The sequence below is a fragment of the Myotis brandtii genome, unplaced genomic scaffold (genome assembly GCF_000412655.1).
Source record: "Myotis brandtii unplaced genomic scaffold, ASM41265v1 scaffold2207, whole genome shotgun sequence".
NCBI lineage: Eukaryota > Metazoa > Chordata > Mammalia > Chiroptera > Vespertilionidae > Myotis > Myotis brandtii.
This window is the reverse complement of record NW_005358276.1, coordinates 107,242-133,519: the sequence shown is the minus strand read 5'-3', so window position 1 is coordinate 133,519 and position 26,278 is coordinate 107,242. Positions and strand designations below refer to the sequence as shown.

Sequence of the window (26,278 nt, the reverse complement as noted above, 5' to 3'; positions counted from 1 at the left end):
CACCCCCACACCCCCAGTGACCATGCGTGCGCCTGCGCCCAACGAGCTTGCGTGTTGGCGTCCAAGCCTGGCGTGAGTGCGTGCGTGCATGCGTGCGTGCCTGCAGTGCGTGCGCCTGCGCCTAGAGAGCATGCGCCTGTGTCCAGCGTGAGACCATCCTATGTGCGCATGTGTGTGTGTGCCCCGAGCTCCTGCGTGCACAGAGCGCCTGCGTGCGTGCGTGCGCATGCGCCTGGCGTGTGCACCACTTCCCAGCGTTTGTAAGCCTGCGCGGGCCGCCATTTCCTGCAGTGGCAAGTTCTGGTCTCAGTGCATATTGGGAAAGGCGATTGTCCACAAAGCGAAATGGCTGCCCGGGGCTAGAGTGGCCTCCGGGTGCTTCTCTTTTGCGGCCATGCCCGCGCTGGCCGCCAGATGGCGTGCGAGGATCATAGATGGGTCTGGTCTTCTTGGTTTCCCACTGCCCTTTCCCCTCTCTGGTCTGATGAACCCAGCTTCCTGATGTCCTTGGTGTTGAAGCCCCTTCTACTGCCGCAGTCCATATGGAGGTGGGAGAGAAGAAGGGAGGTGGGTGCCCGCGAGGAGCCAAAAGGGGCTCCTGCGGCCTGATCCCATTTGGTAGGGTGCCCTGGAGTCAGTCATCCGTGACACTGGACCCTAGTCTTCAGAGCTGTCCGGGGACAGGGACTGTGGACATGCGGGGAGGGCAGCTGGACCATTCACCCTGTAAGGGACGCCTGGGTGGACCTACCTGCTCTGGGCCCTGGGATTCCTTAGGGAGGGCCTTAGTTTCCAAGAGTTTGGTGAGGAAGGCTGATGGGATGGGCGGGGAGATCCTGCAGGGCAGTGGAATTGTCCAAAACTTGAGGAATTCTGCTCTATTCTAACTTTGGTCCTGCTTCATCACACGTACAGGAAGAGGTGATATGGCACAGTGATTAAGAGCATGGACTCCTGTGCTTGGTATTAAATCTAAGCTCTGTCACTCTGTGGCCTTGGGTATCTTGCTCATCGACTCTGTGCGCCGGTTTCCTCACCTTCAGAATAGGCATAATGATAGTTCCTATCACACAGAGTTGTTGTGAGGGTTAAATGGGTTTGAATGTGTAAAGCATTTACTGCCACAAAGTTTATAAAAACTTAAAGCTAAATAAATCAGCCCCAGAAGAATATTTCCTTCCATTGTAATTATTAAAGAACACTCAGAAAGTTGGCCTCTGCTGCCCTTTATTGGCATGATTTCACTTAATACAGAGTAGCTCATATTCCCCCTATTGAGCTTTTAAAAAATAATTTATTGGTTTTTTAGATAGAAAGGAGGGGAGAGATAGAGGGAAACATCAATGATGAGAGAATCATCAATCAGTTGCCTCCTGCATGCCTCACACTGGAAATCAAGCCTATAACCCGGGCATGTGCCCTGACAGGATATCAAACTGGCAACCTTTTGGTGCACGAGATGATGTCCATCCAACTGAGGAACACTGGCCAGGGCCCCACTAAACTTTTATTTTGGGGCTTTACATCTAAAACATAAGCTATTTTCCTCTTTGTTATGTTGCAATCTGGGCATTTCAGGTTTATGATATTTCTGCATGAAGAACAGGTGAACATTAAGCTAAGCACATTTATTCACTGTGGACAACTGTTGTTAACCTGTGGCAGAGTTTATTGGAGGTAGTACAATAGTGGAAAGGGGCGTTCTCTTCTATGCAAAGAGTGTTACTGTGTCAAAAATTGGCAGTATCTGTATTAGACTACTAGATCTTTGATCTAGTTACAGCCAGAAGTATTACCTTGCCTATCTCTAAACTCTTAACTTGCAAATAATTTATTATGGGCCTGGAAGACCTCTAGGCTATAACATTGCTCAGCAAGGCTTCCTGTGACATTTTTACTAAGATTTTCTTTTTATGGGCTATACCTCCTGTAACTGTAGTGACTCCTCTCTGAGGCTAAGGGTGAAGGAGCCTTATTCATTCACTTGTCCCTGTGTTACAGTAGACCCTCAAATTGCTCTTTGCAGAGAATCTTGGCTTTATTCACAAACTTGGTGAGGACAACCTCTATTACCATAATTCTATAGAGGATGTGGGATAGAACAGGACTTTGATTAAATCCATGGTAAAGCTAGCTCAGGGCTCCCAGAGTTAGGAGACAAACTCTTTAGGTCTTCCAAGTTTATCTTTTGCTCAAGCATGTTTGTCACAGACAAAGGTGAAGTGGATGTATCACGAAATCCCATTGGCTAAAAGATTAGCATTATGTAAGCAGACCATTTTTGATATCTGGCTGGGCTGCAGCAGACCATCAGTAGAAGCAGCATAGAAGGGCACAGTATTCACTTGCCTGCAGATCTTCCAGGTACAGCTGGAGATGGTGTTTGGTTTGTCCCTGCTGCAGTACTTTGGTTCCCTCCACCTGAGGCTGAAGAGTCACTTTGCTTTCAGGGCATGCTCTTTAAAAAGTATGGTCATTGCTCCCCTGTCATTCTAGCTTGAAGGCAGGGACCCTGCCTACTATGGGATTAACTTTCATAAATAAAGAGTCCTAGGGCTGTAGGTAGCTAGTGGTATTGCTTTTTGTCCTCAGGTAGCCTCACCATCAGTTGAAGGCAGACTGCTAATTTTGGGAGGTTTGAGTTCAGAGTGAGCCAGAATCAAGGTGATGGTGAGCTACGTTTTCATTTTATGAAATGCTGGGCTCATGCTCTTAATAACCTGACTTAGTCTTTGCCTTTGGCCTAGTGGGCATATGACATTTTTGGCACTGGAGGCCATCAGGTAGCAGCACCATCACTCAGGATAGAGGTTCTGGAGAAGGCATCAGCTGAGAAAACAAATCCCTTGGAAGCACCTTAGGATGGGGATGGGGATGGAAGGTGCAAGTGTTGGTGTGATGTGAGGCCGGGGAAGAAGGAAGACCTCCCAAAGAGCTCAATGTCTGGGACAGCTGAATTAAGGGTTGGCAAAAGCATAAAAGGCTCAGGCTTCACCTAGTACACATGGGGATGGCCTTTGTAGGAAGGGAGTACTGGTGCTAGGGTCCTCCTGAGGAGGAGACAGTCTTCTCCCCAATATGGAGGCCATGCTGGGCTCCTCTCAGCCCCACTCTCAAGGAGAGAAGCCTGCTATGTCCACAGAAGATGACATCAGTGTGTAGGGTAAGCAAGGACTAGTCCCACAATATTTACTCCATAAGGGCACTCATTATTTTTTTCAGCTCCTTGGCTGGTTTTGAGGAGAAGAATGTGGTCATCGAGCTGGGAGAGTCCTGGCAGGAGAAGCCTGCAGCCCCCAGAGGTGGCCACAGAGACCCAGCTGCACCTACCCAGCAGCCTGAAGATCCCAGCACTCCAGAGCATCAGAGCAGCCCCAGAAGACCCCAGAAGTTCATGGACTTGAAGACCCAGGCCAGCAGGTAAGGGTAACGCTATGCTGGTCTACTTCCTGCCCAAGCTGGAATTTTGTCAGACTCCATGACCCAGGTGTAGCCTGCTTTCACCCCATGTTCATGCCAGTGCCTGGTATATCACACACTCAGATGCTCACCCTTGTGCCCAGTGTGGAGTTAGAATGGTGACTCCCTGGGCATGGAGCTGTGTCAGGGGTCTTCCTGTGGTGCATGGAGCTGGGATGAGGCCTGTTGTGGGAGCAGGTATCTGTCCTCAGAGATAAGAAGCCCTGGCTAATACTTAACATGTGGACTATCGGTAGAAGCAGCATGGAGAGGCACAGTATACATGCACTTCAGGTTGGGAGTCCAAAGTAGGGTGAAGGCTATTTGTGTGTTGACAGGGGGATGGTAGTGAGTGAGAGAAAGCAACAGGGTGAAGCAGTGAGAGTGTGAGAAAGAGAGCATGAGTAAGCAGTCATTAGAGAGGGTGACAGTGGCATTGAGGGTGGCAGTGGGATTGTGATTGGCGATGTGTTGGTGTGTGTCAGTGAGAGGACAAGTATGACTGTGACTGGAGGTGACCATGTGGTATGGGTTGAAGTGTTCAAATCAATGCTCTCCTGACAGCATCTGAAATGCTGGCTCCTACACCTCATAACCTATACAGCTTACGAAAATGTTGACAAATTGTTAAGATGCAGCGAGCTTGCATTGCTTGGAGATTTCAGAAAGAGCAATTGAAAGCTTGTACCATTTCCAAACCAAGCAAATGGTTTCTCACCCAAGACAGAAATGCTAGAAGGGGAGAACTGAGACTCTTACAACCCCAGGAGACAGTAGATGGTACTTGTGGCTTCTCTTGCAGGGATAAAATAAAAACGTTCATCCATCCTCGTGGTACTGGGGTTCTTACTATAACGTAGAGAGTCCATAGTTAGTGAGATAGGAGGCTATTTTTATGGCCAGAATGTTCTATTAAATAAAAGGTTTTCTTATTTAAGAATATCCAACTTGTTTTTTACTCCTTTTCTTGTCCTTGACCCCAGTAGGAGCCCAGACCAAAGTTACTGATCAAACACCTTTGAACTTCCTGCCACATCATTTGGCTTCCTACAACACTTAGTGCTCCCATTAGTGAGAGGGGGTGCAAAAAGTGCAAGCTTTAGATGAAGGAGACAATTGGGTTTCTCTTTTGGTTGGGTGGGGGATTGTCAGGAGAGGTTTTCTTTGCAGGTGTCATGAGGTTGGAGCTAGAAGATTTTGCCTGATATACATGCTGTGAAGGAAAGACAGAGTCAGGGTGGTGGCAGTGGAGGAAGGGTTAATTGGTGGCTTGGTGGGAAGTGCTGAGGGGGGCTGAGCAGGCACCTATTCCTAGGCTAAGTAGTGTGACTCACCTTCTGTGATGCCCCAGGGGCCACAGATAGCTTTCAGGAGAGCGAGATGACTGAGATGACAGACCAGAGCAGCCGTGATTTGTAGGAAGATTCCTTCCACCTGCCATGTGTAGCATCAGGCCCGGGGGTATAAAGCAAGATGTTTCAGACCAATTAGGAGACATCTGCTCAGCAAAGGGAGAGGTAATGAGGCCATAAGTCTTGTTGCTCTGTTAAGGGGAAAGGTGAGAGAAAATGGTAGCAAAGGCTGTTCCAAAAATTTCATGGTTTGGCAACTTGGTGGATGGTGTGGGCCCCCAACCATGACAGGAACTAGCTAAGGGCCTACAGCAAGGTTGTGGGGGTGTTGTGCAAATGGCACTTGAGCCATGTTGAATATGAACTGCCTGTAGGGAATCCAGGCAACTATGTCCAATAGGCTATGAGTAAACAGGCCTGAAATTGAGTGAAGATTAGACCTGGGGCTAGACAGTGAATGAGGTTACCTGGAAAATGAGATTACCTGGAGGGGGTAGAATGTCATTTCTCTGGAATTTTGTTTATTCTGCTGGTCTTTCTTCCTCCTGTTCTCTTGGGAAGGAGTGGCTTATTTGGTTGTCAAGTTGGGGATTACAGACCAAGCTTGGCCCCTAATTCTCCATCTTTGGAAACAGATGACTTTAGATGTACAGCCCAGAAGGTTCCCCTTAAATTCTCTGCTTCTCTCCACAAGCATCTGTGGCCAGTGGTCTTGCCAGGCCCTTGGCTGGATGAGTAAGTCCCTGTGGTTCAGGAATGCAAGGGGAGTCATCCTTTTGGCTCTACATGTAAAGGCATTTGTTTCACCAGCTGACATTTATCTCCATTTTCTGATTTTCTTTTGTCTCAAAAAGAAAAAAAATGGGGGATAATAATTATTGGCCTTCTAAAACTCTAATCGAATATAAGTAAAAAGAAGAAAGGTTTTAAAAAAAAGAAAAAACAAGAGAGAAAGGCAGATGGATCAGAATTCTGGAAAATAATATTGAAGGGTCTTCTAGAGGAAGAGGAGCTGAGGAAAAAGACAATTTTGGATAAATGGAAGAAACTAGAAAGAGTACCGTCATGAAAACCAAGCAAGGCTGAGCTAACTTTCCTGTGTGCTGTGGACCTTGAGATAGGCCCACCAGGTTTAGCAACATAGAATTTATAGCTGCCTTAAGGAGGACATGTTGGAAGAGAAAAAGGTTATGGTTGGATTATGGTCGATTGAGAAGGGAATGGTCAGTGAGGAGATGGAGTGCAGTTGGTACAGGTGTACAACTCTTTCTAAAATGTTGGTTATGGTTTGGCCAGTGTTGTTCAGTGGTTAAGCACTAACCTATGAACCAAGAGGTCACCGGTTCAATTCCTGGTCAGGGCACATGCCCAGGTTGTGGGCTCAGTCCCTAGTGTGTGGTGAGCAGGAGACAGCCAATCAATGATTCTCTCTCATCATTGATGTTTCTATCTCTCCCTCTCCCTTCCTCTCTGAAATCAATAAAAATATATTTAAAAACATACTTAAAAATAAAGTAAAATATTGGCTGTGAAGTGAGGGATGAGGAAATAGTGAGTAGATAAACAGCTACAGAATGAAGCTTATGTGCCCAGGGGAGGAAATACCTGCCAGATGAGGTGAGTTTGCAGTTCAAAGAGAGAGTGAGCAAACTTGAAGGTGAAGGGTCACTGAAGTCAGGGTGTGGCAGGTTCTAGAGTCTTGAGCAGGAAAGAGAGGGCTGTATCTCCAAAACCGGAGGGAGGGTTGAGTGCAGATGTAGGTCAGAAGGCAGGGGAAGGAATGAGCAGAGTAATATGTGCAACTTGATTTGTTCTGTGAATTAATGAACCACACATTCCACAATTAAACCAAATTTTACTTAGTTACTAGCTCCTGCCAAGCCATATACTGCACTAGGGATACAGAAAAATAAGACTTGGTCCCTGACCTTTAGGAGGTCACAGCCCTTGACAGTGGTAAGTGCTTACCTGTGGGTATGGATACAGCACTATGGCAGCATACTAGAAGGACCATGTGACTTGGCTGTTCTCACAGAATCAGAGAAGGCTTCACAGAGGTGATGGTAGATGTTCCTCTTGAAAACATTTTCAAGGAGTTGAAGGGAAGGGTCCAGGAGTAAGAAGAATCTCCTATGCTAGATGGAAGACAGGTAACAGTGTGACATGTTTGGGGAGTGCCCTGTGGTTTGATATGGCTGCAGTTTATGATGAGGAAGCAGTGGAGGAGGTGATGTTAGCTGGATAGTGTTCAGACAAGAGTTAACCTAGCAAGCCTCAGACTACTCTCCTTAGAAAGGCCTGCTTGCAAGGTGACCCATTGGCTGACCTCTGGGAACTTGAAAAGGTAGACAGTTCTTTACATGCATATGAACCTTTTCCTAAATGATAAGAGATCAGGCTAATGACGTAGATCGCCTGTACAAACAATGTGCTTTATGCTGAATCTCTGATTGCCTTCTGGGAGTTGGGAATTTGGGTAGGTGTCAGGCAGAAAGTGCCTATATGACCAGCCCTTAATAAAAACCTAAAGCTGTGACTAACAACACTGGCTTTTCATTTTTCTAATTATGTTTGGTGTCCTTTTGCAGTAGTACATCTTAGTCTTGAGGACAACTATATGCTGAGTCCCGGAGTCCTCCTAGGGAATCACTGACCCTGGGAGTGGACTTAGGGAAACTGACACAGCATATCAATCTAATAAACGACAAAGACCACATGATCACAGACAGATGGGCAAGGTCATATCCTTATGCCATAACAAGGACTTAGACTTTCTCCAAAAGACAAAGAGGAGCCAGTAAGTTGTCTTTTTAAACTGTAAAATACACATAACAAAATTTACCATCTTAACCATTTTAAGTGTACAGTTCAGTGGCATTAAAATTTAATTTAGGAAAGACTAAGCATTATTGGGGGGGGGTGATTGGACAATGCATTCCATGCAATTTATAGAATATTAAATAAACCTATTATTTTTAACACCTCTCATTACAAGGCAAAAGAACAAATAAACCCTTGGGTACTCTGGGAAATCAGTTTTAGATGTAAAAGATATCTCACATTTGGTATAGGGAATGCAAAATGTCAAATGTTATCAGGAGGTTTGGACATTTGATTAAATAAGATTATGGGATAGTGAGAAATAATACTTAATTCTTTATTGAATCAAAGTGACAAAAAATTTCAAGTAAACATAGGCGGTAACATGACTGTAAAGATTCTTAGTTCCTTTAAAATGAAAAGGCCTTTTAAAAATAATTGAAGACATGATGTAGTCAGCATACAGGATAGGGCATTTGTTTGGCAAGACATAAAAACTTTGCCTTTTAGACAGATTACTCAGAAATAAATAAAGATCTTTTATTAAGAGCAGACCAGCAATCCAAGCAAGTTTTGGAGAGAAAGCCAGATTTTAGTTATGCATCAGTATAAGATTTGATACTAGAGCTCTTTTGAGAAAATCTTATAGTCTTATTAAATTTTAGTCCATTTTGACAATGACAATTAAAATTTCTTTTCTGTGAACCTTTTGAAATTATAAAAATACCCATTTATATTTTGTCTTACATAGTTTTTGGAATCACTAGTTATTTTAATTTAGGACAAAACTATTCTCTTTTTCCTTAACAAAAACATATTTGCTCTTCTTGCATAGAGAGTTGTTCCTCTTTGCCATTATTACTTGTAGTAGTCTCATTTCTACATATTGATTATAATTTTTAACAATTAGTTACTTCCATTTTACCAAAAAAAACCCAAGGGGATAGATAATTTTGAACTGTATGTTATATACAACATTTCTTAGCAGACTAGTAAAGCTTATGAATATATATCCCATAACATTTATAGTTATATACATTTTATAGTATATTTTCAGCATGGAAAAAATGAACACATTTATTAATAGATCTAAATACAGCCTCTCTGTGCTTCAAAAAATAAGCAAAAAATATGTAAGCTTAAAAATAGGGTTAGTGTCAGTATTTTATGTTACTTAAAAATGATCTAGGTATTTAATGCATATTAATTTAATTTAGCATATGTCTAGGGTTTTAAATTACCAAAAAGATCTTGAAAACTGTCTTAAAAGTGATGTATTATAAAACATAATTACTGTTGAAATAAAGTTTTCAGAATAATGAGTTTGGTTAAAAGCAAATTTATATTTTTGTAATCTTAAACATCGAGTAGATATAATACTAGCTTATTCAAGCAGTAAACCTGTTTTATGTTTAGGAAGACTATACTCAAGTAGAATAAAAATATATGATTGTGTTAGCTATAACATTTATAACTCACAAGACATAGCTGGGTTTTTTTATTATCATTATTAAACTAACAATATTAAACTCGTCTTGTTTGGCAGAGATTTACCTAACCTTTGAACTTTAATTTTTAAACATTTGGGATAGTTCTTATAAGAATGCTTTATTTTTTCATTTCAAATATTTAGAAATTGTTTCTGTAATTTATGGGAGTTTAGGAATATTTAATTTATATAAGTGCTTATTTATCTCTAAGTCATTTGGAATAAAACATAAGGTATTTTCTTAAGCTAATTTGGTAATACTATCTAGAGTCAAGAAAATATTACACATATATAACATACATATATACAGAAACACAGAGACAAAAAGGAATAGAGATCTTATGGCTTTAATTCTAAATTTCCAGCCATGAGTCAGGTATAAACACAGAAATACAAAATGCACTGATTTATATACGGGTTCATTCTTGTCTTTGTCTCACTTTATATTTTTATCATAATTGTGTTTCTGGGAGATGGTACAAGTTGAGGTTACCTGCTCAATGTGAATAGTAAAGCTTCCTACTAATATTTGTAGAGGAGGCTTTTAAGATTTTTTTTTTGCCCTGAAATGTAATTTTATGGAGACTGTAGACTAAATTTGCGGTAAGAGACCAAGGATAAAGCAAACATCAGTCAGGGTGTCTCCAAAGCTCATTTACCTGGATAAAATATCTAGATCCTTTCCAATTAGGTTTTTCAGCCGCAGATGGTTGATTTTGGGGCCCCTGAAATCCTGGTGAGCCTCCAATGGAGGCAGGGGCCTTAAAGGGTAGCATATTGGTGTAGACACAAGGGGTAAGGAGCACTGATAGTTTGGGATATTGGGAAGCAATGGTAGTTTGGTGGAAGGTTGACAGGGAGAAGAGAATGAGGAAGTGACAAGACAGTGCAGAAAACCCTCTCAAGAAGTTTGGCTGTTGGAGGAGAAAAGAAGCAGCTGAGAGGGAAGGAGGGTTGATGAGCTTGAGAAAGGCAGTATTGTGTGTTTTGAACGGGATGCTTTAGTGATGAGCCCTCGCTCCTGCTTCTACCCCACCTTTAATCCTCAGATTAGAGTTGAGAAGTGTACAGGCAGGTACGTAATCAGATTGAGCCACGGGGAGCAGGTTGAAGTTCTGTTGTGACTGCCATTTATGAGTGGCAATAGGATCCTCACCCCAGCTTTTTCATCTGCCAAAAAAAGGAAGAAAATGCTATTGCCCTGTACTAATAGCAGTGACTGTTTATCAATAAAGAAGACAAGGAAGTACTGGCTTCAAAAACAAAGCAGCCACAATACCTGTGCACCTGCGTGCCCAAGCGCCTTCCTCCTAAGCCAGCGGTTCTCAACCTGTGGGTCGCGACCCCTTTGGTTGTCGAAAGACCCTTTAACAGGGGTCGCCTAAGACCATCCTGCATATCAGATATTTACATTACAATTCATAACAGTAGCAACATTACAGTTATGAAGTAGCAACGAAAATAATTTTATGGTTGGATCACAACATGAGGAACTGTATTTAAAGGGCCAGAAGGTTGAGAACCACTGTAATAAGCGCTTAGCTTCCTAGCCAGTGATTGAGCACCTGTGCGCTCCGCCATTTCTTGCAGCCCTGAGCTGGGACCATGGTGCCCGCCAGGAAATGCGACCTTCAATAAAGAAAACAGCTGCCCTGAGCTACAAGGTCTTTGGCAAGGCTTATTCTACGGCTTTGCTCATGCAGGCCACCAGATGGCGATCGAGGATCACGAATGGGCTTGGCAGTCTATCTCAGGTGCCTGGGAGCCTTTAAGCTTATATGGCTCTTCCCCCTATTTCGGGGTCACCTTCTTGAGACTCTAGTGTGAGTGACAGCCCTGCTCCCTCTCCGTATCCCCATCCAGCTCGCCAGGGAAGCCTGGGGACAAGCTCCTTCCCAGAGAGCTGGGGGAAGAGGGAGCTTGCAGGGCCTGGCTGCATACACCTGTCAGAGCACATGAGCCTGGGAATAAAATATGGCTTGGGACTTTTTAAGTAAGACAGATGGACTGGAACGAGGAAGGCTTAGAAAAAAAGGGGGATCACAGTGGGAGGAGGGGTGAAGGAATACCACTGTTCCTAACTAGGAGAAGACTTTGTCTTTTAAAACCTCATTAAAGTCCGTCTCTAGGTGTTCTTGAGGATGCTGCCTTTGTCAGTGGAAAGGGAGTAGCAGTGCTGGGGTCCTCGGAAGAGGAGACAGACTGCTTTCTGATATGGGGGGGGGCAGTTTTGGGCTCCTTTCTGCTCCATCCTCCAGGAGAGGAGCTGCTATGCTCACAGGAAGTGACATCAGTTTGCAGTGGGTGAGCAAGGACTAGTCCCACAACACTCGCTCCTCAGCTCATTCTTCCTCAGCTCCTTGGCTGGTTTTGAGGAGAAGAATGTGGTCACTGAGCTGGAAGAGACCTGGCAGGAGAATCCCGGAGCCCCGAGAGGTGGCCAGGGAGACACGGCTGCACCCACCCAGCAACCTGAAGACCCTAGCACTCCAGAGCGTCAGAGCAGCCCCAGAAGACTCCAGCAGCTCATGGAATTGGAGAGCCAGGCCAGCAGGTAAGAACTATACTGTGCTGGGCTCCTGCTCCTACTGCCAGGGTTTTTCCAAGTTCCACACCCCAGAACAAACCCTGATACACTGAGCAGGCCAGTTGCCTTCTGCAGGTGTGACTGCTTAGGAGCCAGTGGGAAGCTGACCATCAAAGAGCATCCGCGGGGCCGGTCTACATGGGCTTCATTTTGAAGCTATAGCATCAAATCTGTTAGACCAAGCCTGGCACACAGAACCATATTATCTAGCAGCCATTTGTGCCATGAATACCTGGGTTGGAAAAGGCATATGGGTTGCCTTTGCCATTCAAGGAGACAGACGTTCTCAGAGGAAGGTGTGTTCTGGTGTGGATGGGATTCCCTGCCAGAGATAAAGGAAGTTCAATGAAGTCTTCCACTACCACCACCACCAGTTTGGCCTTGAATGACAGTATTTGGATGCTCCCTTTGCTCCCTAGAGATCTTTTCCAATAGTGGCCATGAGTAGGGAATAGCCTCATGTGAGCCAGCTGTACTGGCCATAAACACATTGAACAAGATGTACAGGACCCTGCCTGCCTGCCCTCAGGGAGCACACAGCATACTGTTACTGGACAGAGGACCTGGCCCTCAGCAGGTCTGTCTATGGCCAGCTAGTAGTGTATGGCCAGCTTGACTTTGTGTGGGGAAAATTTCACAACACGAGTCCAGGCATTGTTTATTAAAGCTGGGGCCAGTGAAACAAGGAAGGGCTTACCATGGAAGAAGCAACAGGAGAGCCTTAGCTTTCTGGGAAGTCAGAGAAAAGGGGTCCTTCGGAGTAGATTCGGGGGATTAGCCTGGAACAAGCTGCTGCTGCCCATTGCCCCCTTGGTTGCAAGTCTCCTGGGGGCCCTTAGAGTTTAGGAGAGTCACACCTGTGGGGTAAGAACAGGGGGGAGAAGATGGAAAAGTGAATGGCATGGGCTGCTCCCCAGAGGGAGAGCATGTGCTGGGTCCTTTGTCTTGAGGCTTTTATCTCTCTCTGGTTCTGTATTTTATCCCTTATCTGTCCTTCCAGTTTCCCATGGGGCTTTCCCTCTCAGACAATCTACCTCCTTCAGTTTCCATGGTGCATTCCTGTGTCATAGGGTGATGTAGGAATATGCACAGAGTGACTGGGCACCTTGTGGCCTGGGATGAGAAGGCAGGTACCCTGGAAGGGCTTTCTGAAAGAGAAGGTGTTGTTCAGTGCAAAGGTACAAGAGAGGTCATTCAGTATGGCTAGAGCTTTAGGTACACATGACATCATTTGGGACGATGTGGCTGGGGAGCCAGGCAGGTGCTAGATCATGATTGTTTTTCCCCCTCCCCACTCTTAAACTAGTTGAGGTCTTGGGCACTGGATTCTCTGGCAAGGGAGTGATGCCCCAGAGCCTCGGCCAGGCGAAGGCAGACCACATCCAGAGCATGATCTGGAACCGCATGTTGGAGAGAAACCAAAATTAGTCCAGTCCAGGGCAGTGTGCACCCATAGAACTGGCCTTAGGCTACTGGAGAATGGGCAGATGTGATATGGATGGTACATATGGGGCAGTGGTGTCAGTGGTGGTGCCAAATAGGATGCCTTAACTTGAAATAGTCAGCTATGGCAGCCTTAGTATCAGAATGGTGACCTGAGAGCAGGCAGAGTGAGAGTAAGTAAGAGCCTGGCCAGAGAAAGGCCTTGTGAGCTGGCTAGGGGGTGGGATTCCAGGCCAAGAGCTGTGTGTTGCCGCTGAAAGATGGAGACTCAGAAAAACCATTCTACCTGTCAGTTTCCTGCCTCTGCTCATGGGCAGTGCCTTCCAGAATTAACTACATCCAAGTCTCTTCCTTGGTGATGCTTAAACTCATGTTTGTCTCTCTCTCCCTCAGTCTTGTGTTCTCTGGAAAGTTCACTGGAGGGTGTGGGGAGGGGAAGCTGATCCTAGGAAGGGGCTGTCCAATCCAGTGAGTGGGTGAACTGGGTGTCAAGTCCCTAGTAGCCCCATGATGTGCCCTAACCAAGTAAGTCACAGGCCAAGGCACTTGACTACAGTAGAGTTTTGGGTGGGTACTGGAAGATTGGGGTCTTGCCACTGATTCATGGTGTAACCTGGGTCACCTTGCCTGGGTTTTCTCTTTTGTAAAGTTAGTGATATCACCGATTGACCTCAGGAGTCTGGAAGAGCAAAGCTCAGTGATTTGCAAGGGTTATTTTAAAAACATCAATTAAAAAAAAAACTCCTTGAAGTGGCAGTCTGGGGATTGGGGTTCGAAAAGCCTGTTTGAGCCTGTTTGATATCAACTCTCAGTATGGACACACTCACCTTTCCTCTATTTCAGGGTGAGAAACCCCTCGAGCTGTATGGTCACTGTTACAGTCACTGCTGCTGCTGAGCAGCCTCATGTTTACATCCCAGCCTCCCCAAGTGAATTGGACTCCAGCTCAGCCAGGTAAGTAGGGACAACCTGGGACATGTTCTCTGGGCTGTTTCCTCCCTGGAGCTAAAGGACTGGACTTTTATCCCATGAGACTTCTCTGACATTAGCTCTAGTGCCTCCCCCAACTCCTAGTGGCCATTGGTTAAGGGGCTACATAGCGCAGCCCCAGTTCCTATCCCAGTGAAAGGCTGAGGTGGTACTTCCTAGGGCTCTGCCATCCATAAAACCTTGCTAATGGCTCTTGGGGGACATTCATGGAAAGGCCAAAGAAAGCCCATTGAAGCCAGAGTGTATGTCTGTCTCCCTCACGTTATCCTTCATAAGGAGAGGTACACACTCACTGCCTCATGTGCATTTCTGGCTGCACCTACAAGCTTAGAGTGTAGGAAGGGAACCATTGCAGGGAGGCTGAGTGAGGTTTGTGTGTGTGGGTGGGATCAGAGGGGCCTCTGCTGACATTAGACACAGAAATGGGATTATATTGGAAACCATGGTGAGCCCAGCATGAGGCAGACCTTGTTTCCAATGTCGCCAGGGGCCTGGCCAACATGAGGTAACTTCTGGGCCTCTGGAGCTCCATGAGTGACAAGAGAGAGGTTAGATTGCTGATGGAGATACACAGAGAGTGGAGAGGACCAACAGTCTAGAGTTGTGACTTGGAGACTCTTCTGGTCCCAGTAGAAGAGGAAGAAAGTACAGTCAGAGAGGAGAGATGGGCAGGCCACTGCACTGAAGTCTGCAGGGAGCGGGGGGAGGCGGGGGATCTGGTAGTATTGAGAAGATCTGTATGAAGGAGGACAACATATCACCACTGGCTGCAGGGACCTTCTTTCTAGGGCTCTCACATCCACACACAGCAAGCCAAACCCATGGACTTGGATTTCAGCCTGAGTTCCCAGTAGGCTTAGCAGTCCAGCAGCTCCTGTTTGCCACTTTCCTTGCCCAGTGGCAGCTGGGGCACACCTGCGCCTCTGCCCCCAGGCCTTCCCATTATCCTTTGCTTCCTTCAAACCAGCTGAGGGTCCTCCTAGCCCTGAACGCCTCCATGAAGCCAGGCCTAGTCCCCTGAAATCTTTCAGTATACCTATTTCTTTTATTTTTTTCTTAAATTTTAAATGAGAGAGAGAGAGAGAGAGAGAGAGAGAGAGAGAGATATGTTGTTCCACTTATTTATGCATTCATTGGTTGACTCTTGTATGTGCCCTGACTGGAGATCAAACCCATAACCTTGCTGTATCAGAACGATGCTCTAACCAACTGAGCTACCTAGCCAGAGCCCAGTATACCTCTTTCTGTTCCACTGTGCTCCTTCTACAGCAAAGGGATTCTCTTCGTGAAGGAGTACATGAATGCTAGTGAGGTATCTTCCGGGAAGCTGATGTCTTCACGTTACAGCAGGTAAGAGCAAGTCCCTGAATCTTTCATGTCATGGCCTTCTCCTGCGGGGCCCTGTGGCATCCTTATTCCTGCATCCCCAGTACCTCAACCAGGACTTGTCCCAGAGTAACTTCTGTGTAACCATGTATTGAATGGATGAATGATGTAATTGCCTATGGACATGATTTATGCATTTCCAGCTGTTCTTCCTAACTGAGTGCCTTTGTGTTCCTTTATCATTAATTCATCTTATACCCCACTTCCAGTGCCACCTGTTTCTGCCTGTCTTTGTTTCTTGATAGACTACAAGCTTTCTTTTGTGAAATACTGAGAGTATCACTCTTTACAGAAGTGGCGGGGCCCTTACAAGACAATGTAGTTAATTTCATCTTGCTCCAGAACATAGGGATCCTCTCTTCAGTTCCCACGCTCTTTTCAGCATGCCAAGTTGCCTCATTTGAACACACAGTTGACTGTAGGTCCTGATATGTGTGTAACATTTTACTCATCATCTCTTTATCTTCTTGTTTCCTGAAGCCATGTGAGGGTTTCCCCTGTGCCACATCAATGAAAACAACCTACACTGAGACAGCATCCCCCCGTGGGAATATTTTTTATGACACACCATCTCATTGCTAGGGTGAGGATTTTAGAAACAGAGAAACATACTGGTCTTATTTCAGGATTGGGCCTCTGGGGATGCTGAACCAGTTTTCACTGGTGCTATGAAATGATGACCATGGACATGGGGGTCATGTTCAAGCCCCACCTCAAACCCCCAGTGGCTGAATTATTTCAGTCAAGATACTCAACCTTTCTGAGCCTCAATTTCTTCTTCTGTAGCTCCTTAGGGTGGTTTTTCTCACCAGCTTTATTGAGATATAACTTACATATCATAAATTTCACTTTTTAAAATGCACAGTCCAGTGGTTTTTTATAGTACATTTACAATGTTGTGCAACCATTAACACTATCCAGTTCCCCGTGAGCGTTTCATTACCCCAGAAGGAAACCCTGTACCCGTTAGCAACTCTCCACACCACCAACCACACAGCCCCTAGCCACCACTGATCTATTTTCTGTCTCTGTAGCTTTGTTCAGAGAGGCTTTGAGTTTAGAAATTATGTATGTAAAACCTCCAGCACTCCCAAGGGAGCTGCCCTTGCCATCTAGCATCTGCCTCTATGAGTGTCATCTGACTGAACTTTGTCCCTTTTTTTGTTTTTTCTTCTCCCAGTCCCACTACTCTGTTAAATCTATTTCCTACACTCTGACAATTAAATTAATTTTAATATTGAATTTAACATCCAGTCAAAATGGTAGGTCTTATGACAAGCCAGTAGACTTCTTGATTGGATAGTGAGAATTGTCCAGTCCGTTGTGTTTTCCCTTTTTGCCTCAGGAGGCTCTGAGATAAGCTTAATTCTCAGAAGAAATCAGAGCCTGGGCTGAAACTCTAGCTCACCACTTCCTTTGGGTGTGACCTTAGGCAGGTCACTTAGCCTCTGAGTCAGTTTTCCTGACTAACTCAGGGGATTATTATATGGCTCCTGTGAGAATGGCAGCTACACTAAGCATACTACAGGGACTGCAATTAGTAGTCCTTCACTGGCAATGGTTTTACTAGTATCTTTTAACCATTAGTTTGTATTATAAAAAGTCTTGTTATTGAAAAACGATGATGAATAAGGAAAAAAATCTCACTTCCTATAACCCAAGCACAGGTGTATGTCAGAATGTTTTCTTTGTTCCCATCTGTAGTGTCTAATTTCTGCTATGAGTGGGCTCCTGGTGACTGTCACATTACAGCTCACACACGTATATGGGAGAAAAGCTCTGCTCCTTTTCTACTGGTCAGTGAATTGGGGGCCTTCATGGTATACACAGCCTCAAGAATCAGAGCCATGCTTCACCATGGCAGATTCTCTTTGCCCCCCATGCAAGGGCTTTTCTCCAAGAGAACTTTGCCTCCTTGGCGCCAAGTTTAAAGCTTCCCCTGCCATTTTGCATAACAGATTATAGCTGGCCGTGCAGAGTCATGTCTCAGTTTGTGGCCACTGTGTTAATAAGAAAAGCATCCCCACTCGTGACTGTGGTAGTTACCTGGCTCTCATTTTCTGCCATCCTCTTCCTTTACCACCACTGCAGCATCAGCAATACTGAGGACTCCTTCAACATGGAGAAGAAACCCACATATGACAGCACGCCATACTCTGAGAGGTGAGTCTTCTGTCTTACCAGGGAGCTTACAGGTCTACAGAGGAGAAACAGTTGAGGGAGATTTCCACACTAAGTCCAATCGCTCTTGTGTCCCGTTTTACTGTTTCTGATCCACTTTCAGATCTGTCACACCACTGTGCATCCCTTATAGGGATGTCACACTAGTGTCAACTAAAGCCTTCAACCCATCTAAGACTGGAGGGTAGACACAAAGGGCTTCTGAGAAAGAACATGTTTGGTGTTTGAAAGCACAAGGGACTCATGTCAGCAAGAGAGGTCCTTGGGATTAGAACCCAATTGGTCACTTCATGAACTTGCAAATCTGACTAGAAGGAAAAGAACTACGAAAGAGAGAGGTGGGTGGGAAATGAAGAAAAGTAAGTTGCTCTCACCAAGAATCCAGAAAAGAGTCAGAAAGAACCATTCATTTGAAATGAATTAAGGTGCAGAGAGCATCTCATTCAGCAGTTTCAAAAGCTGTCACTAGATGACAGCCGTCATGGGATGATCTTAATGAAAAAGAAGTCCTATTTTTCTTTTTAAAAAATATTTTTTATTGATTTTGGAGAGAGAGAAAAACAGCAAGGAGAGAGAGAGAAATATTGATTGGTTGCTTTCCATACACACCCTGACTGGGGATTGAACCCACAACCTAGGAATGTGTCCTGGCCAGGAATCAAACCTGCAACCTTTTGGGGTGTGGGACAACACTCAACCAATTGAACCACCTGGCCAAGAAGTTCTGTTTTTCAATTCTTGGCATAGGGGAGCAAGGAATCTTAGAGATGAAGTTTACTCAGGTCACAGTGAAGAAAACAGGTCTGGAAAGAATAAATAACGTGTCTTAAGTCACATAGTATTACAGGAGTCCAAAAATGTATGGTCTGAGAGGCAAGGCTCAGTTGTCCAGGGCATGAACAGAAGTGCCATCCTGGCCAGGTAGGGCATGTCAAACTCAAAAGCTAACACAGGCCAAATAAACAAGGTTTAAGTTTATGTGGGCCGCAAACAAATAAAAGCTTCAATTTTCATAGAAATGTAGGTTTATTTCAATAGAAACATGCTGAATACAAAAGGCTGAAATAAATGAGTCATCGTTAACATTAAATAATAGAACATTTTAATAAAAATTAATATTTTTTTCTTGAACATTAACTTACCAGACACTGAATAACTGGATCAGAAACAGTAAAACAGGACACAATTTATTTCACAAATAAACCTATTTTTCTTGTTCTCCGAAAGCAAAATACTTCCTGTTGCACACACCAAACAATTCAGTACAAGACTAATGATGTGGCCATCAGCTGCTAAAATATTCACTGCTAGTATTAGTGGAGAGAAATGGTGCACCTGCGCGTAAGGTGCGTAAGGGAAATGAATTCAACATGATTATAGTAATCAATCATTAGCGAACATTGTAGTTTGTTATTAATAATTATGTATAACAGGATATTGTAAAAATTAAGTTATGGAATTTTTATTAAAACGTTTCTTAAATACCATTATATTGGCTGGGCCGCAAAAATATTCGTTGTGGGCCGCATGCAGCCTGCGAGCCACGAGTTTGACATGCTTGGCATACAGGTACATGTCTCCAGTAGGAGAAGACATGGGTCTTCTTGTTCTAGAGGGGAGCAGTTATGCTAGGCAGGGGGCAGGGAGAGGAAAGCTGACTGGAATAAGAATCACATCAGGGTGTCTACACATTTGATAGTATGAAGATACATGACCACTTTCTGGAAATAATGTGAGGGTCCACAGTGGCCTAGGCTGGCCCAGGGCTATGTGGCCAATTGCACACCACAGAACAAGTTGGCAGGCTGAGAACACTGGCAGCAAACCTAAGCCTGGCTATATCAAACTAGAGGGTATAGCTGTATCACATTAGTAGTCTGCATGCCAGACTGACCACCAGGTTCTTGTTTTTCATCTCACAGAACAACCGGAGGAATCTGTACTTACTGCAACCGAGAGATTCGAGACTGTCCAAAGATTACCCTCGAACATCTTGGCATCTGCTGCCATGACTATTGCTTTAAGGTAAGGAAGGGGTGTAGCTGCTGAGAGCATTGTCCAGAGTTAGGGAGTGTTAACGGTTCAGAAGGCTTGATCTTAGTATGATTGCATTCCATCGGCCTTGCAGAACTGGGAGCTGAATGAGCTTCCAAGTCCAAGGGAGTGAATAAGTGTTAGGGACCGAAGCCTGACTAAAGTGAGCTAATGAGAGAACAGGGCATGTGGAAATGGAAAAAGTGAGTCTGGAAGACTCTCCTTTGTGGTTGGCTTTGTAGGGAATCAGTGCAAGAAGACAGCAGATCTTTGCAATAAGAAGGGGACAGGGGAGATAATTTGAGGGCCAATTGTGTTCTGTGGACTCCAAGTAGGATTACATCTTTCACCATATTGTTACATGTGGTTTGACAATGAACATTTCATTTCCTGATTCCTGAACTTATGTGAAAAGTCCTAGAAGATGCTGTCAACTTTTAGTTATATACTTAATTCCAGAGCACTCCTGTTAAATAGCAAAATTCCAGGAGCCTGAGAAATAAGTAGCTCTCAATGCATTTGGTTTCACAGCGCTAGTGTTAGGGGAAGGCTCAGCCAGAGTGGGTGGGAGTCCCCGGAAAGGCTTTGTGAGGGATGTGGGTCTGGAGTCTGGAGTGAAGGGGCACACAGAGGTATTTTCCAGGTGGCTGAACATGAGCAAAGGCAGCTGCCTCCAGGTCCATGGCACAGAGGGAATAGGACGAGGAAAGGAGGAGGTCCACAGGCGAAGAAGGAGGTGTGGGGACATAGACATGGAGGGGCAGTGATTTTAAACTTGCCTGATTGGTGCTCCCATAAGAGTTGGGGAAGTTGGAGTTGTGGCAAAATGGTGAGGCCTGATATTCTTGGGGGATTCTGGGAAGATAGGTCGGGTACCATGAGCACAGGGTGGAAAAGGATTTATTTTTCTAGGATCACAGAGCTGCTCAGAACCAAGGGTTAGCAGTCCTGGTTCTGACATCAGAGCCAACATTATTCCACTACACTCTGCTGCCTCTCAGGAAAGGTCACCCCATTGCTCAAGCTCATTTGTATAAACTAGTCTGTCAATAGCCTTAATTGTAGGTTTTTCTTACCTTTATCAGGTTGACATAACATTTTAAAATGCCAGCTGGTATTGTTACATTTAGAAAAAAAGGAAGGACACCATGGCTGAAGCATCATAACAACTCTTCAGTGTCCCTGTTCTTCACAGTGTGGAGCACGTGGCAAGCCAGATTGTTGATTTTTGCTGTGTTCCTGGAGGTGACCCCCAAAATGATCAGCACCATCAGTTGGCTAAGTTGAGGTTCAAGTGTTGGTCCACAGTAACTAAAATGACAGAAACATTGATAATACAATGAGTTCGTAATGTTGCCAATAGGTTCTGCGACTTTAAGCATATAATGTTATATTCTTAAACCAATTTTAATGTATAACCAAACCAAGCCCAGCTGTTGTGGCTCAGTGGTTGAGATTCATCCTGTGGGCCAGGAGGTCACAGTTCAATTCCCAGTTGGTCATGGTACCTGCCTGAATTGCGGGCTCGATCCCCAGTGCGGGGCGTTGGAGGCAGACAATCAATGATTCTCATCATTGATGTTTTTGTCTCTCTCTCCCTCTCCCTTCCTCTCTGAAATCAATGAAAATATTGAAAAATTAAAAAAAACACACAAATTCTACCACTAGAAACAAGAGTTAAGTTCCTACGGCATCTCATCAACATTATGACAAAACCATGTTATTGAGGATCTGCTTAGTGGATTTAGAGCTCAAAGCCAGGCCAAGTTCTGAAACCAGGGCTACTACCCACTATGTGATCATCCTGTTTGCTAGTTTTTGTGGGGTTTTGTTTTGTTGTTTCATTTCTAGTTTGGTTTTGTATCTGTTTTCTGCCATTTTTCAATTGTCTGCTTCAAAGTCTAGGGTGTGCTTTCTGCTCAGTGTCTGCCTGCCTACCTTGGTCAGGTGCTTTCTCTCCACTGCACTCGTTTATGTTGCTTCACTTGAATGCTGACCTCTGGCTTTCTTTCTCTTTCAGTGTGGGATTTGCAATAAACCGATGGGTGAGCTCCTGGATCAGATCTTCATTCACCGTGACACCATCCACTGTGGGAAATGCTATGAGAAACTCTTCTAGGTAGGTGTTGGCACCCCAGAGGCCAAGCAGCCAGGGTTATCAGAGGGAAAAAATGTGCCCTGATATCTCTCTGAGTCTCAACCCAGGGCACTGCTATCTCTCTTAACCTGTATGTTCAGGAGGCCCCAAGTCCTCTGTCCCTATGCGCTATGATACTTTGAAGTCTTAGGTGGAAAGACCCTCCCCAGGAACACTTATAATTTGCAGGGGTTATAGTCTCTTCCTCTCAAGAAACACCTTCAATGCAGCACCTCAGTTGAGCCCTCTAGCTGCCCTGGGAGGCCAGCCAGGCATATGTTGTTAGCCTTGTTGCAGGAACAAGGAAATGAAGACCTAGGAAGGAAACGGGCCTGGGGAAACACCTCCCTGCTATATGGCAAGATCAGGACCTCAACCCGGGACTTCAGATTCAGGTTCAGGACTTTCTGCTATAGGCCCGTCGGCCACCTTCACCATTGCTTGTGTAGCATAAGATCAGAACTCAATAGCCAAAGGGGTTCAGTAAAACAAGATACAGCTGGGGACAGCAACAGGTAAAGGCCAGGATAAGTAGGCATCTGTGGGAGGGGATGGTGCCATCTTGGGTCTGGCCTGACCAGGAAGGGTTGCTTGGATGGTCTCTGGGCCACATTGTCAACACTGCCTGCAGATAGATTTGCACACTAAAAGCCAACAGAATCCATCCGTGTCTGAGCCACATGAGACCCAGTGTCATAGGACACTGCCTTTCCAGATCCTGGCAGCCCTTCATCTTTAGCACCTCCTCAGCTAGAAGCACAGACCAGAATATCTCCCTTGAAGGCACTGAAAATGGGTTGCACCCAAGTGTTCGACCAGCTACAAGCCCGTTTTACCTTCTCTCCAGAAGGCACATTGACCTGCACTGTTACCCGTGATACCTGGAACAGTCACCCAACCCCAGGAGCCTCTGACTGGTCATTAGATGGGATGTGTATTTCTAATCTCATGGCTGCTTCTGTTTTCTTTTAGCTCCCGAAGCTGATGACTCCTGGACAAGTTTGGCCATCCTCAGTTGTCCCAAGTTGCTGGCTCTTCTTCCCTCACCATTTGATTTCTTCATGCTTTTAAGTTGAATTTGCTTACATCTAGTAGCATATGTTAATGATGCTATGATAATTACTTGTGTGTGTAGCTTTTTATAGGTCAGAAAGTGCTTCACATCCATGATCTTATATCAGGCGCAAGCAAAGAGGATTGAACAAGAATTCCATCTTTGCTTCCCTAAGGCAGGTTGGCTTCCTGACGAGTTTAGGTGGCCTGGTATGATAGGCAGAGGCAGAAGCATTGGGTTCAGTGTGTACTGACTTGGGACAGAGAGCAAATCACATTTTGGTTCGCATCTCTGAGTGTACCTTTGGGACTTTAGAATACAAGGAGACCGCTGATGCTTCTGAGGGACCAGGTTAAAGACTGATGACGATCCCTGGTGGGTAAATCGCAGGCATTGAATGCTAGAGATTGGCATAGGCCAATATTTAGCTTGTCTATTTGCCATATATACATGTTTAAACTTTCCATATACTTTTAAAAGTAGCTAGTTGCTTTTGATTGAAGTATATAGCAGTTTTTAATTACCTCCTTCTACCCACCTTTCACTATATAGTTGAGGTTATTTTTCCTGAAGGTATGTATTAGAAAGTTTACATAATTTGGTTTAAATTATATAGGATGTGATTCTTAGGAGGCTACAGACCAAAGGAACACCTATGTCTGAACCTTGATAGCTGATTAATACCTTTGCTCTCAATTCCCAGTCCCTAAACTTGACACAGAAATTTTCTAAAGTAGGTTTTAGAGTGTATACACTCCAGCAGGATTAAGAAGGGAGAAAAGCAACTAACATCTCTCCAGGCCTTACTACATTCCAGACATCACAAAGTAATGGCATCAATCCCCATACTAATTCTGTGCAGAGGGCATTCTTGTCCCCAGTTTACAGATGAGGGTATTGAGGCTCAGAAAAGTGGTCATTGAATTATGCAGAACCATTGCTGTTTCTCTCCAGTACAGTAACCACAACAACCAGCATTAATTTAGTGTTGAGTATGTGCCAAGCACTGCGCAGAATTTACTTAATCCTGCCAGGTAACACAACCCCCCCCCCCCAAACCTCCCCTGAGGCATGCTCTAACAAAGAGGGGAAGGTGAGAAATTGCACTGCTCCTCCAGGCATCCTGAGTCCCTCCCCCACCCCCCATGAAGTACCAAACTGCCCCTCTCCCTCTCCTCTTTCTATGAAAACAGCTCTGAACTGAGATGCTCTCATCTGGGAAGAGATTTGCTCAGAGACCTTCCCAAAGAGGAATTTGTCAACCCAGGGAAAACTCCAGTGGGCTAGCCAATCTGAGCACAGGGCCTTCAGTGACCTATTTCCCGGTCCAGACTCTGTCCACGCTAGTGGAAACCCATTGGCTGGCTGGACAGATGCAGGCCAGTGATGCTCTGCTCAGGTTCAGTTGTTCTTCTCTGTCTTTGGGACCAGCATCACTGTATAAGCTTCTTGAGAGTAGGTACAACCTCACAGTGTTTCTAATGAAAAATGAGGGCCTCTTCTCTTGATTTAATTAGAAAATGTCTCCCATCTCTCTCCAGTTTCTGAGCCCTCTGCACGTTGGCTGGTGGACTTGTTCTTCCTGCCAAATGATTGAGTGGAACATTCCAGTTATTTGCATAGATGTGCATCAGATTTTCTCTGAGGGGAATAAATGGCACGGATCACCAACACTAAATGTAAGCTGGTCTTTCTGAAGTCTAGCCTACAGCATGGTACTTCCCACACGGTAGGCACTGACACATAGATGCTAAGTGAATAAGTGAAAGGGAAAGAAAGGTCACTCCTTCGTGTAGGAAATGCTATCTCTGAGTCTTGGTACAGGCCCAGCTGATGGAGTGCAGAATAAAGAGGTCCAAGATAGGCTGGCTCCCCCACCTTCAAGATACACTCTGCCTTTAAGGCAGTTTTAGAACCAACATGCAAGATACTGACAGAAAGCTTGCAAGGCCAATATTGATTTCAATCCAAAACAACCTCTTTCAATTCTAAAAAGGCATGGAATTCTGCAGACTCCAGGAAGAGGGGTGGTTGCATTACACTTTTGCTTCTTTTTAATTACCTAATGTTTTTAATCATACTTGCTTAACCCACATTAATGTACACACTTTTAATAAATGTTAAGATATTACATTGTCAGTATTCCTTTTTTAAAAATATTTTTATTGATTTTTTTACAGATAGGAAGAGAGAGGGATAGAGAATTAGAAACATTGATGAGAGAGAAACACCAATCAGCTGCCTCCTGCACACCCCCCAATGGGGATGTGCCTGCAACCAAGGTACATAACCTTGACCGGAATCAAACCTGGGACCCTTCAGTCTGCAGGCCGATGCTCTATCCACTGAACCAAACCGGTTGGGGCACAATATTTCTTTTTTTAAGTGTAATAACTTGATGTATTTGGCTGTGTGATTTATTTTCTCCTGTTACCTAAAGCCATTTTCTCTATAAAAGCTGGTAAATACTTTTAAAAGCATCAAATCTAAAGAGAAAAAAATAGCAAGATTTTGAAACTATGCATGCACAAAAAGGGGGAATTCTTGACTTGTCAGATGAAGAATATGTTCTTCTTTGGGGGCCATCCTCTCCTTCATTACAATTGCAGACAAATGGCTACCTAGTCTGTATTGCAAACTTGCAATGACCAAGAGCACAGTCTCTGTAAGCCCATTGTGTCTGTGGACAGGCCGTTTTAGAAAATACATTCTTCAGTTGAGTTCTGTTTCCCTTAAACTATCACCCTCTGGTAATCTATAATCCCTTTCTATGTGCCGGCCCCTAAAATAGATGAAGATTATTAAGTTCTCCTTTTAACTATTCTCCCATTTAAACACCCCTGGTCCCATCAACTCTTCTTTGACAGTAATTATGAATATTCATCTTCAAACACTTTCAAAGGTGTCCTCCAACACACATTGAACCCATCCTTCCAGCTGCATACCAATGGGCAAGAAAGTCTTTCTTGCCATTGGCTATCAGAATCCTGCTGAATCAGCCTGACCAGCGGAGCTCAGTGGTTGAGTGTTGACCTCTGAACCAGGAGGTCACGGTTTAATTACCGATCAGGGCACATGGTCCAGTTGTGGGCTTGATCCCCAGTGGGGGGGGTGTTACAGGGGGCAGCCTATCAATGATTCTCATCATTGATGTTTCTCTCCCTCTCCCTTCCTCTCTGAAAAGAAATAAATATATATCCTATCTAATAATAGACAAACATGGTAATTGACCATACCTTTGCTACGCCTCCCATTGGCTAATCAGCACTATATGCAAATTAACCACCAACAAAGATGGCGGCTAATTTGCATACTGCAGGCAGGGTGGGACAGCGCCATCCCACCT

The 26,278-nt window shown here is 44.7% G+C and overlaps 1 protein-coding gene across 14 annotated transcripts in view; it reads left to right on the top strand.

Annotated features, from left to right (window-relative positions):
• ZNF185 (zinc finger protein 185 (LIM domain)) overlaps positions 1 to 25,068 on the top strand; it is an 80,546-nt gene extending 55,478 nt beyond the window's left edge. For 9 of the 14 annotated variants that reach the window (XM_014539600.1, XM_014539608.1, XM_014539605.1 and 6 more), the window contains 8 exons: positions 3,223 to 3,420; positions 11,462 to 11,674; positions 13,994 to 14,104; positions 15,410 to 15,490; positions 17,618 to 17,689; positions 19,630 to 19,732; positions 21,762 to 21,860; positions 22,851 to 25,068. In XM_014539600.1, the coding sequence (XP_014395086.1) occupies positions 3,223 to 3,420; positions 11,462 to 11,674; positions 13,994 to 14,104; positions 15,410 to 15,490; positions 17,618 to 17,689; positions 19,630 to 19,732; positions 21,762 to 21,860 (877 nt within the window). In that variant the 3' untranslated portion in view covers positions 22,851 to 25,068. The remainder of the gene's footprint in view (positions 1 to 3,222; positions 3,421 to 11,461; positions 11,675 to 13,993; positions 14,105 to 15,409; positions 15,491 to 17,617; positions 17,690 to 19,629; positions 19,733 to 21,761; positions 21,861 to 22,850) is intronic. The other 5 variants (XM_014539610.1, XM_014539609.1, XM_014539607.1 and 2 more) reach the window with 1 other exon arrangement.
• The last annotated feature ends 1,210 nt before the right edge of the window (positions 25,069 to 26,278 follow it).